The sequence below is a fragment of the Epargyreus clarus genome, unplaced genomic scaffold, assembly GCF_041222505.1.
Source record: "Epargyreus clarus isolate Ecla_fem2 unplaced genomic scaffold, WU_Ecla_fem_2.2 ptg000009l, whole genome shotgun sequence".
Classification (NCBI taxonomy): domain Eukaryota; kingdom Metazoa; phylum Arthropoda; class Insecta; order Lepidoptera; family Hesperiidae; genus Epargyreus; species Epargyreus clarus.
In genome coordinates, this window is record NW_027332217.1 from 196,668 (window position 1) to 209,838 (window position 13,171).

The window sequence follows — 13,171 nt, forward strand, 5'->3', positions numbered from 1 at the left end:
CCTATTGTATTCTTCGTGTGTTCCTTTAACATCGCTATTATTTATCTCAAAGTGATTTTTCTAGCTTTAAACTGCGTATCTATAATAACTCTCGAACAGGCTGTCACCGTTCCGAAGGGAATCGCAGATGTCGTGCTAGCTCGATGAACTAAGTTTGGGTGTTCCCAAAACGATTTTTGGGAACACTCCTTTACTAAAGTTTCATACGCTGCAAAGCGGCGTTACGATCCAAACAAACTCAACTTTTGAAATAACTCACTTTGGTAGCGAATAATTTAAGAGTATTGTATCGGTCGAGAGTTATAGAACATGTGATCCTTTATACTCAACTCTGTTCCCTTCCGCGCCAGCTTCCCTGCCGCCCCGTCCGCTGCGTGCCGCTTTAGGCTCCATTCTACAGACATTGAGCGTGTCGGACCGTGCCAGACAAAATCATGTTTTTCTATACAATATTTTGGTAGGTACGGCCTGTATCTGTTCTGCTGAGTGGTGTATTCGTCTATACACGTAGGAGACTACTTTTTGTTCGTGACGGCACTAGTCTAACATGCTCTACGAGTATGTCTGTAGATATAAATAATCCCTTACCGGCTAGGGTGCTTCCACTGTACACTTGAATTCAGTATACTTTATAATATATTCAGTATTATTCAAATTTATCAGCTGTTTTGTTTGTATTTATATCTTGTTATAGTGTAACTTAATAGTAATGGTCTGTCAAATTCAATATAAGTAAACATTTATAGGTCAGTATTCTTTAAATATATTTTTTTACGAATGAAAATTTAAAGTCGGTAAACTGTTTGTGGGTTTGACGAATTTTTACTACTGATACTACTATTAATAGGGTAAAACGTGTCATCAAACATCATCCACATTACACAGTTCATCGTATTTTATACTTGTAACGTTGTTTTCAGATATTTTGATGTACAATGTGGAAGCACTCCAGTCTATTATTTCAATTTGAATGTTTGTCGCCTTCCATAAAAGACCTTATTGTATTCAATGTGTTAAATGTTAATATGTTAGTCGGGTACTAGCTGGAAGGTGCGGTTCGCGAACGTCGCGCATCTTCCAGCTAATATCTTCTGTATATATAGAATTTCGTTTATGTAACTGCTTTTGTGACAAAAGCACAATCTATTCGTATCAGAATCGTATCGGCGCTAGCGAGCCAAACTTTAGTCATATTTTGTTTATAAATATATTATTTCGTTTTGCAGCAGTAGTCCTATATTCGTAATCGTAGAACAGAACAATCGGTGAGGCCACCGGTCACTGAACATTAGTGTATCGTCGGTTAAAGCTCCGTGAGCAATTCAATAGTTTGTGTTAAAATGTAACTATTTATAAGAGCCAAATCAAATATTTATTTACAGAAAGGAACTGTAACTTCTTATTTTAGTCGTAAACGGCGACCGCAGTGCGCGGGCTCGTGATACTCTATCGTATGCATGTGGCCGAAGGTCTTTTCCTTGTCACGGGAATGTCTGCGTGCGTGTCGCAACTGCAGCGTGACTTGACTTGTTTCAGTTTATACGCGTCCTGCGTGCTTCGGTGACTATGGAAAAGGACAGGTGCCACGCATGCAGGCAACCTGTCGATCGAAATTCAATTGTGTGCGGTTGGCCAAGGTATAAGGTTGACGTATTGAATAAAAAACTTTGTGTTGTTCGATTGCCTTTGTATAAGACACGATAGAGTTGAACGTAGCGTGCGGCGCGGCTGCGGACAGTGCGCGCCCGCGGGGCGGCGAGGCACTCGTATTCCTTCCGTATATTATCATTTCCGTCGATTGTAATCCCAACGATCTTAAAATTTAATTACAGAATTATTTCATAAAATTATTGGTCGTTATTTTAAGTTTTTTCATAAGTATTAATATAATTAACACGTGTCGCCCGTCCGCCGCCCGCCGCGCCGCCCGCGGGTCGCGATGCTCTTAATGTATTCTAATTGTATTTATTATATCATAGTTAAAAAGTTTTATTAAAAAAGTTGCTCAATATAGAAGGTGTTTCATTTACGCTGCTCATTTATAGGAAAATAGGTGGCGGTGTCGTGCTCGTCAGCGAACACAATAAAACCCAAACAATATTTCGATATAATTTTATTTTCATATTTTCATAATTTATTTATATATAATGACTATAATCACTACCAAACTAAATAATCAATATAATTCAACAGCATCCTTTATATACAATATGTATAATTATAGTTATATAATTTCATCACTTCCGAACTTTTCAAACGAAAGAGACTGCCGTCTAACATACAAAAAATATTGAAATGAACTACGATCGTTACGGATTAACAAGTAATAATTTGCCACAACTTTTTATTTATTTACAATTCTTATATTATAATTTAGTCCCATAATTTCCGAATGAGGCTCGCCGCCAGCGGCCGGCCGCCGCTCGCCGCGCGGGCGCCGTGCGAGCGCAACGGCCACGTTACCACAACGACTCAACTGAAGGAACATCGTCACTGCCATGAAAAATATTAAGTAGAAACGTCCAAAACTTCCGTGTGACGAGCCTCGGCGGCGTTCGCAACGAAAATTGTCGATTCACGACTATCTCGTACATAGATAATATAGAAGTCGAAGATATTCTCTACTCGTGAAATATATTCAGAAATACTCGAACGTTAGCGACGATCTGTACAGCTGATGTGTGTAGATGGGACGATGCTGAGATATCCGACTTAGTGTAGGTGATGGTCGAATGAAAAATCTACGTTACCTTAGTAGCTTTAAGTAGAAAAGTTAGCGAGCCGCCTGTCGGGGTGCCGACACGAGGCTGATATGCGGTGCGGATATGGCGGCGCTCGGCTCTACTGGACCGGGTACTAAATGTTTTGAATCACGATACACAAAGTAATCAAATACGATCCTGATGTTGTATATAGTTTTACAAGTTACGAAATTATGTCATTTAATTATTTAGGTACTTGTATAAGGCCATATTCAAGAAATTTACTAGACTCTTTTGTAACCCAGAAAATATGTCTGTTTCTTAAAAAATGGCATATGGCATTACGTCGCTTAGTGTAAATTAATAAAATGTGTAGTCGCAAAATAATAAATAATTAATTAATTCATTATTATGGTTGCGACTTATTACCGTACTTGGCTGAATGGTTAGAAGGACCTTTGTTGCACAGACATGGTGCGGTATAAAACTATTTTCATGGTAAAAATACCGCGAAAACGGCAAATGCGCCATACAAGAAAAGTGTCCGAACATGAAAAAGTAAAAAATGTATTTTATGTCACTATCTACATCTGTAACGGTTTCATTTTGGGTAACTTAAGTGAAAGGTGTTGAGAAGGGTGGAATCCTAGTGAACGTGGGGCACCTACGCATCGGACCATGTTGTAAGTCGTTTTTACAAAATAAAAAGATGTAACGGTGTGATTAATGTGAAAAAATGAGTATTTACAATACTCTACTAAAATGTCTTCGAAACATAAATAGAAAAGGAACCATTTTTTTGGGAGCCCCCAACAATTGTTTATACGGGCCCATCGGAGGCACGCTACGCCACTGGTATGAACCGTTAGGATTTGATTCGATTACTTTGTGTGAGTTTTGAAATCAACGAGTGCAATAAACCACTTATTAAAACGTCTCGCAACGGCTAAAATTAGTAAACTACGATATGAAAATATCCCCATCTCGAATAAGACCCGTAATAGTAATACATCTGCTCTCATAACAAAAATAATCTGATTAAAACTCGACGTAGTGCTATTGTTAGTGATATTTTCCTGGAACATCATTAGTTACACATTCCTTCCAACGGACTCGACTGTAGACTAAGAGGGAACGTTACCTATGCGTCCGCGCGCACACTCTGTATCCGCGGGCTCAGTCCTAAATGTTTCTGCCTACTCCGACTAAACCTTATCTACGAAGGCACGATACTGAGTGGCGCCGCGCACGCGACATCTTTTTATTTTATCGTTATCTAAATAAAGTACAACTATAAATCATTTAACAATATGTATGTACATGTAGCTTGAAAATATTAAAAACCTTTGGCATCCAACGGTCGAAGTTACGATTAAATATCTGTTTAACGAATCGTACCTAGAATCTACGGAATATAGTGTGTAGCTAATTAAGGCGAATACACATCGGACGTAAGACAAGAGTACACGCGGGCGCGAGAAGCGGAGCGGCCGGAGCGGCCGCGGGGCGGACGACACGTAAACATTATTGCCATGCGATACACCGATATCCACTACTGTACTTACGTACTAAAGGAGCCAACCAAACTTGCTGCCTCACTATTCCTTCAACGAAATCGAGGTCGACTTAATTTCTTACCAACAAGTTCATAGACGAGCCGTGCTTCCAGTATTTTCCAAAAGACGAGCGAAGCATTAAACATCAGACACCAATTCGAGAAGCTTTAGTGTCGAACAGCAAGTTTCGCGCTCAAACCTACTTATATAACAGCGATATACATAGTTCATTTTAGTCGTTACTTTACAAATATAATTACCGCGTTATTATTTTTTTACGTTTATAGTTTTATTTTAACTAGCAACACCGATACGACACCGATTGGTCAGGTCTACTCGAGGCTGGCAACCCGCACGTAGGAAGTATTGCTATCGTCGCTCCACACGGAATGACAAACGGACTAACACTAAACGGGGTGCTCTCACTAACAAATGTTTAAGGGAAGAATGCAAGTGAACCGATCGACACCGGGGCGCTCTCCGACGCCAAACAAATCTCCAGGGAGAAGTGTAACAAAAATTATTGTCATCCAATGCTTAAAATTTCAATCTTTATAAGTATTATTTAATTAAATTATTTATTTACTTAATACTTTATACAGATCGACGTCGTCCCCTAACTTTATTACTTCATTAAGTTCATTTGTTTCTCACATTCGTATCTATAAAAATTTACAACTACTCGTAAAGTTATCGTAATAGTAGCGACGTTAAATAATCTCATATTTACGCATTACTTTAACGTACGTTTTATTTTATTTATTTATTTATCTATTAACTTAAATGCAACTAATGACTTTCGAAAAGATAGCGCCGGATAAACAGAGCACCAGTCGATTTGCCGATAGGTCGTATTTCCTAGCAACTGCGATGTGTTGCCCGAGGCGAGTGGCGGTGCCGTTTACCGCGGCTCCAAGTCTGAAGAAGGTAAATCAAGAGAAGTGGAAGGAAGAGTCGGCGAGTGCCGGAAAGTGCCTACGTTAGGTACATTGTATAAAAAGATTAAATATATAAGGATATAATGCTTTATTTACATTATCACATCGCGCCTGTTCCGAGTGCACGCACCAACACGCGACTCGACACACAGGACAGGCAGGGATAGCATCGTAGCATTCCATTAAAAACGTTTCCAATAATAAATTCCTAAACTAACGTACTTTAACATTAATTAAAAACAATTTAAAAGTAATGTCAAGTGTTAATAATTATTATTCATAAGAAACAAAAAATTCAGATGTGACTTAATCGTAGGGTGCATCGGATCGTATGTTGGTAAGTGAGACGTGACCTACGGGGAGGGTTCACTCTAGGCACAGAAATAATTGAACGGTCGGGCGCAGTCGCAACAAGCGGACGCGGAAACATTGTGCGTTCATTCATTTCGAGTCACGCCTAAGAATCTAAAGTTAACTCGTACTACCGGTAGCTAAGCTCTAGCCGGGCGGGAGCGACGAGCCTCGCCCGTCCTCCGCGCCGGAGAAATCGGAGAATATCAACTAGAAAACACTCGAATCGGCGACCGCCTAAGGCTTCCATAGACAGAACGCCTTGCGACGGGAGCGAAGGTTCCGCCGTCGAGACGGTCGCAGCTATACAAGTAGAGATGTGCCGAGTCGGGTCGACCCGAGTCAGTAGTCGAGTACTTACATAAATTCGCATACTCGAGTACTAATAAGTGGTACTCGAGTACCAGTGATACTCGAATACTGACGGTACTCGTACACCGACTCCAGTCTTATGTACCTTAAATAGGCAAACGAGTGAATGCAGCAGGAACTGTGCAAGTACTGACTCGATGCCTTTTTTATATGAGTACTAAAGTACTCGAATACGAAAAATGGCCGACTCGGCACACCATTATACACAGGGGCTGAGTTCAGACGAGCTCACAGCTGGTACCACTTCTTGTCCTTGTACTTGAGCATGAGCTGGTGCGCGGAGGAGGAGAACTCTGCGGCCTGGGAGTGCATGCGCTCGGTGCGGTCCTCCAGCTGGGAGAGCTTGTCGCCGCGCTCCAGCACCAGCTGGTGCGCGCGCGCCACCTCGCTGCAGGCGGCGGAGGCGCGCGCGCCCGTCGCCGCGATGGCCGTCGTGCCGTCCATCTGCTTCGCCACCGTGCGGTTCGGCTTGCCGCTGCTCTCGCCGACTGCAAAGATAATTCGATGGTGTTACCATCGCAACTTCGAGAAATGCCGTATACTGGTTTTAGAGATTTACATGAGCGGTTCCGACCTGATCTTAACGATCGGATCCAATGAATCTATGGTTCATCTCCAGTATCGTCCTACTAAGCATCGAGTGACGTGATTGCTCATCATCATTCTACTCTAACAAAAAATGAAATAAAGTACGTCCGATAGATCATAATTTGAAAATGCGAGCAAGAAAAATGTTTAAACAATGTTTCAAATTAATTATAACTATTAACTTATGTTAATCCTCATGATTAAATTATTTACAAAATTAATTTACAAGGATTGTTGTGCACTGAATACTCACAAAGTTCTTCGCGGTCGAGTGGCCGCGCGCCACCACCGAAAAGACCGCGGAAGAAGCCCTCCTTGGGAGGCTCCGGCATGTCACGCGGCAGGAACAGCTCGCCCAGCATCTCGTTCAGCGTGTAACTAAACAAAAAATACATTAATTATTATGTGTATGTTCACATCACTGTCTTTTAATTTAAGGTCCCAATATTGCCAAGTGTCTGAACTGTCATTCACACTACCTGAAGACGTTACAAAAACCTGAAGACGTTAGTTAATGCAGAATATTTAAAACTCATTTTTTATCTCTAAAAAAAAAACGAAGTAACTACGAATATGAGTTGATTGGATTGAACAATTTTTACTCACCAAAACTCTGTATCGATGGTGAATTTCTGTATCTCTGTGGGCGAGGCGAGGTAGAGGCCATGGCCGCGGTTGCTGAAGCAAAACGTCTTCGCTATCCTGCAACACCACATCCGATTGTGTTAGCAACTCCACACACAGTATACTATGTTCGAAAATAAACTGTGAAAGCCTAATCATGTACCATCAGAAAATTATATTTTTACATAAATTAAGAGAACGTTTAAAACATTGCTAACTCCAAAACATTTGCAATGTTGCTCTTTGTACACATTCTTAAAATTTGCATCTGTGATATATGCTTGATTACCGAATGAAAATGTTAATTTCGAATAATGAAAACCAATATTACCAATTTACAACAAATTGTTAGAGACATAATATTGACTTTTCTTCGGTGCCATCTTCTTTATGGCGTCTACAAGTGAGCTTATTGATGTAAAACCATTTAATGTACAGAATTTACATAAGTCAATTTAAAGCAAGAAAGAAGAAGGAAAGTTAATCGTTAATTAAAATATCTCACCTTGTTTATGCTCTTCGAAGTCCTTCGTAATCTAGGTGGTACAAATTAAATGCTAAAGCTAAATAAGCTGTTAAAATTCCACACAGAACGAAGTTGCAACAATTTCAGAAAGAGCAAGTCAATACATTCAGTAGCTTTCATGCTGAAGATCGAAATAAGAAGAAAAGTAGAGCAAATAAAGAGTTAGCAAGAGTAGTAGAAAGAGGAAACGCACAAACAGAGGGAAGAGAGTAGAAAACATGAGAGTAAAACAATGAATGATGTTTCGTACAATGTGAAGGCGTGTAGTTGGACACGTGTGGTGTGTTGTGTAACGACAGTTGTCAACAGGGGGGACATACCGAAGCAGACTTGCAAGCAGCGGTCGGATTTGGGCGAATATTTCGAACGTTTTTAAATTAAATTTAGAAGAGGCATCACCAAAGTACCATCTTATTTCTTAGTTGGCTATTGATAGAACCATTACTTTAAGTGTTTTAGCAATTGGTTAAGTATAATGATTACATGTTTAATAGCTATTATTTATTAACTGTTTAATTTTTTTTAAATTTGGTTTTGTAAGTGTCCAGGAAGACAATTCTAATAAACCATCAATTTTATTTCATTATGCTACAATGTAATATTTCCATAGTATGCTAATACAATATGTGCCGAATGTGTCGGTGGTTGAAATTCGCCCTCGTCCGACAGAAAGGGTTATACAATGGCTGGGGTCGAAGCTGTCGGGGTACATGGAACGCTAACAGTCTAACAAAGGAACAAGAAGCCGCGTGAGCGACTCCACAGTACAGAGTGACGCAGGTAATGACTAACTCGGCTATGGACGGAGACTTACTGGTCCGTGTCCTCGTTAACAATGAGTTGTTGGCCCCAAATGGAGAGCATTGGGTCTACGATACCCCTCTGTTTGGACTGTGTCTGGAAGCTACCAGGAACACAGGCACCGGTCAGTACAGCGCCCGCGCCGCGCACGCCGCGCCGCACGGAATGGTTTCGGGGACGACTCAACTCCACTTTATCGTTACATATGTTACAATCGTGAAATGAAGATGTTTATTAATATGTCAAAGTTCGATGATAAAATTTTAAACCGGGAGAGATAAAAATAGTTAGATAAAAGGTAAATATAAAACCATTCCGTGCATGCCACCAAAGTGATAGCGTCGCGAGCGACGTGCGCGCCGCGGGACATTCATCAGTCATCGTCGCACTAGAGATGCATGGTTAGATACAAATGTTATGGTACGTGTGGTTAACGCAATCATCAGTCATATCACGGGCAATAGGAGTCGTGTGGCGGGCACATTCGATGGTCCTCGGGTTCATTCGTGTGCGGTCGGTGGGCGGTGTATTTACATCGACGTCGACACCGGGTACCGGGTCTAGATGGAGTGATAACGGTGTATAATCCCTGTCGGGTGTGTCGTCGTGTTCGGTGTCGTCCGATTGTTTTTCAACAGAAAAATAGATGAAGAGTGCCAAATTTGTAAGCACAGGTGGTGCTCGATAGATTGCAAAATTTTGTCTACGTTGTGATCGGAAGTAGCACGACTGCACGCCACCGCCGCGGCGAACGAGTCTACATTTCTAACATCGAACGGAAATCAATTCCTCGTCCGGCTCCCAAATGATAAAATAGCAGATGATCTCAAAAAGTGGTCTGGTCATGGCTGGCGATGGATGGGCAAAAACCGTAAAAATGACAAATCTTGAATTTCGTTAGCACAAAATTACAGCATTCTCATGCTGACGTCGCTAAGCTATCGATGTAATTATGGATAGTAATAAAATAAGCCGTTTATCATTTAGTGCCTTTCTCGGGTGCATAGAAATCTTCTAATAGTGATCGGCGTGTCGCCGGGGCTATCTGGGCGTCGGGGGCTACCTGGGCCGCGACACCAACTCGACACTCGATCATCGCTCATACATCGCTCTATTAGTACTTATTCACATATGTGCGGCGATCCTATGCTTACCACTCTTAAATCAATTGAATCAATTCAAATTCATAATGAATGGTTTTACCATAGATTAGTAAAGATAATGTAACCAGTTTTGATAATTGAAATTGTCACTGTCTCTAGTGCGGAGAAACGATATTTCTCCGCACTTTTTCTTCGATTTCGTGTTTTTCCACCACTAACTGCGCATGTCGGCATTGTTCCGCGTATTACACCATGACAGCCATTAAACGGCTGACAGAATTGTCAGCCGTTTAAGCCATTTAATGGCTTTCTTCAATTATAAGGTGGTGAGATATCTATACTTATCTATGGGTTTTACGTTAAGATTAAGGTGTAAGCATTAGTTCACCTTGCACGGTAATTAGTTGGTAAGGGTGTGGGTGAGGGTGCGGGGGCGGTTGTCACCTGAGCTCGGAGAGCGGCAGGAAGTCCACGTGCACCAGCGGCCGCAGCGACGGCAGGCTGTACGCCGCCAGGTGCCCCGTCGACAGGTAGTTCACTAGGCACACGCTATCTGCAATCAGAAACGTATAGCCAGTGATCCTTTAGTCGCAGCTAAGTGAATTAAGGTGGTTAATGATTTTTAGAATGTTGAATTTGGCTTTGGTAATCAAGTCTACTTTATTAATTTGGTTAATGGAAAGTATATTTTTGGAGGTACCATGAACTGAAAAGAACATAAATTCATAAACAGTGGCGGACGAAGATCGTTGGATAAAAAGTATAATACGTTCGCCTGTGATTTGCTGACCTCCTTTTTCGTACGCTGACTGATACACATTTCATAGATTTTTTGGTTCTGACGACCATTGTTTTAGCAACTGTGTTCGGAGGCCCCCTAGAATTTCTGAATAAAGTTATTCAGCACTTAGCTTTTATAAGGAACAACGGAGACTCATTACGATATTTTCGAAAAATCTACAAAAGAGTTTGATCCAACGAAACATTAGATATGAAAAGTGACCTTTCAAGCTGACGATCTCGGCCTTGACGACGAAGTCCGCGTCGACGATCTGCTGGCGGTAGACGCAGTTCTGGCTGGGCAGCGCCACGACGCGCGCCTGCCGCTCGGACGCGATCACCACGAACTGGCGGTCGCCCGCCTCGCCCGCGCCCGCGCCCGCGCCCGGCGTCGGCGACATGCGCGCGCTGCCCGCCGAGCCCTGCTTCGTGGGCGTGCGCTCGCGCCGCTCCCGCGGCTGCAACACGAGCACCGTGCCTGTCACTCGCTCTCACTCCGGTATCTTATACCATGGAATGTTGCTGGATTCTAGTCTGATTGAAGCGATAAGGTTAGGACCTTATCGCTTATGTGCTGTTAAAAACAAATCTGTGATATGATTTAGTTATCATCATATGTGGATTCCATGACCGTTATTCTTGGCCAAAAGTTACGAAAAATACTTATCACCGAAATTATAAGTGGTCTAAATGTACCAGCACTACCAGCCTCCACTATACAGTACCTAAACATAGGTTTTGGATGATCTGGATGCGTGGCCCATATTGAAAAATAAAAAGGAAACTACTCATTAACGTGGAAAAATGATGTCTGTTTATCGAATATTTAAATATTAAATTATAATGTTACTTACATCTTTACTATCATCCTTCCAACTTTCGTACGAGTAAGGAATTAAAGCACCATTACAATCCAGGAACGACATCGCCAGGATTGATCCTTTTAACCTAAATATGGGACCACCTAAAACACGCAAACAAGCTTCATTATTATTCTCGTATTTGAAAGAGGGCCATTTGATCGAGCACCATCTAGTTAGCAGTAATGTATTGTACAGAACAAGTTGCTTTCTAAGTTACTGGTCAAGCGACAGATCGTCCACTCCAAGCGTCTAAAGATGTTTCTGAAGCAACTAAATCATGTGGAAAGCTTTAGTGAGGTCGATCGAGCTTGTTGATGTCTAGCATCTGATTCGTTGTGTCCACAAAGTTGAGCTCCAAAAAGAGTGTAAACTAACATCTAGTTATTGTACGAACATAGTCGTAAACGACGTCGCCGACAGAACCCCGGCGAGTCCCGGGAGTGCTCCTTATGTTTTCGAGGGCTCCGAGGACCTAATGGACCCGACCCGGGAACAGAATACAAAGTCGGCCACACAACATTTATTCTCTACTTTCACTACTATCTAATCATTAAATTAAACAAGGAGCTCATTAGTTTTCACGTTAAGGTTAATATTAAAAAGTATAAAGAAGGAATAAGTTAATTGTTCAAATTTGTACAGAAGTAAAACTATGCAAAAGCATATTGTATCAGAAGGTATTTTTTAAATAAATTTACTATTTAATACCTATTCATTTAAAAAGCGTTAGTAGAAAAAAACGAGTAAGAGTAGATAATAAAAATAGTAGTAAGTAAAACGTTAAACTAAAGAATAAATACAGCTTTAAAAAAATAATTAACCACAAATACGAAAAAAGGAAGGTTCTCGAAATAATGACGTTTAGGCATATCTGATAAAATTTGATAATAATTATCGAAAGTAATACATTTTATTCATGCAGTTAAATTAATTGGAAAGAGACCCTTCCTCCTTGGAAGTAGACTAAAAGACAGCAGATCAGCTAAGAGTTATACCGGGATACTGACCACTGGTGGAGACGACGACGGGTTGCGTGTGGCGCAGCTCGGCGTCGGGCAGGCTGATCATCATGGTGAGCACCGACCCTAGCGTCGTGCCGATCCACAGCGTCGGTAGCAGCGTCGTCGGGTCTGCTCGCGGACGACACGTTTAAATGTACATTTAACATTAACGATTTCCATCCAGTTCAAACGTTTTGGTCAAGTTTCAAAATCTAATATGTGTTGGCCACTATTCTACAAGCCCTATGAGAATCCTTTGAGTAGCATGGTGTGGTACACTGCATTCCTCAAACAGTTGTGGTGATAGACCTGTGCCCAATAGCGAAGTTAAAAAGGGCTGCAGGCTTGAAGCTAACAACGCTTTATTAGTTTATACTATTATGGATTATTAAGTATTCATTAAATAATTAATTTAACATGTTTTTACACTTCGAGGGTAGTATACAATTAATAGAATAGATAAATTAATTAGCTTTCTAATATTATCATTTGATATTATTATTAATATATTGTAACGAGTTAAGTATATAAATAAATGTTACCGCTCTTCTTGGTGTAGCTGTCTGCGAACGCGAGGCACTGGATGCCCTCCTGCGAGATGTTCTCGAGGCTGGACATGCTGCTGGAGCGCGAGCGCGAGAACGAGCTGTCCAGCTTGTCTACGCGGCCCGTTAACACAATACACACATTAACTCTCCCGTCCACAGCGCGCACTAAGAGCGCGTCGCTACCGCACGTCGCCGTATCACATCGCATGGCACCGCACGATACCACACGATACCGCACGACACCGTACGACACGGTACATTGTCACTGCCCGGTGGACACGCGCCCTTAGATCCGGCAGAGGTACAGCTTGTTCACATACCGATTTCAATGTAAAACATCTGATTTTAATTCTCAGTTTCTACATTGTTTTCAGCGATTTCCAATATTAACGACGTAACCTTATGTCTATATGTTATA

At 41.4% G+C, this 13,171-nt stretch overlaps 1 protein-coding gene across 12 annotated transcripts in view; it reads right to left on the bottom strand.

Annotated features, from left to right (window-relative positions):
* Nucleotides 1-2,097: 2,097 nt before the first annotated feature.
* Tomosyn (syntaxin-binding protein tomosyn) overlaps nt 2,098-13,171 on the bottom strand; it is a 311,646-nt gene continuing 300,572 nt past the window's right edge. For 5 of the 12 annotated variants that reach the window (XM_073076309.1, XM_073076313.1, XM_073076308.1 and 2 more), the window contains 10 exons: nt 12,748-12,864; nt 12,212-12,334; nt 11,599-11,676; nt 11,196-11,305; nt 10,565-10,799; nt 10,006-10,114; nt 8,472-8,561; nt 7,114-7,209; nt 6,761-6,885; nt 2,098-6,407 (listed from right to left, as the gene is read on the bottom strand). In XM_073076309.1, the coding sequence (XP_072932410.1) occupies nt 6,148-6,407; nt 6,761-6,885; nt 7,114-7,209; nt 8,472-8,561; nt 10,006-10,114; nt 10,565-10,799; nt 11,196-11,305; nt 11,599-11,676; nt 12,212-12,334; nt 12,748-12,864 (1,343 nt within the window). In that variant the 3' untranslated portion in view covers nt 2,098-6,147. Of the gene's footprint in view, nt 6,408-6,760; nt 6,886-7,113; nt 7,210-7,636; nt 7,668-8,471; nt 8,562-10,005; nt 10,115-10,564; nt 10,800-11,195; nt 11,306-11,598; nt 11,677-12,199; nt 12,335-12,747; nt 12,865-13,171 lie in introns of all 12 variants that reach the window. The other 7 variants (XM_073076316.1, XM_073076314.1, XM_073076315.1 and 4 more) reach the window with 4 other exon arrangements.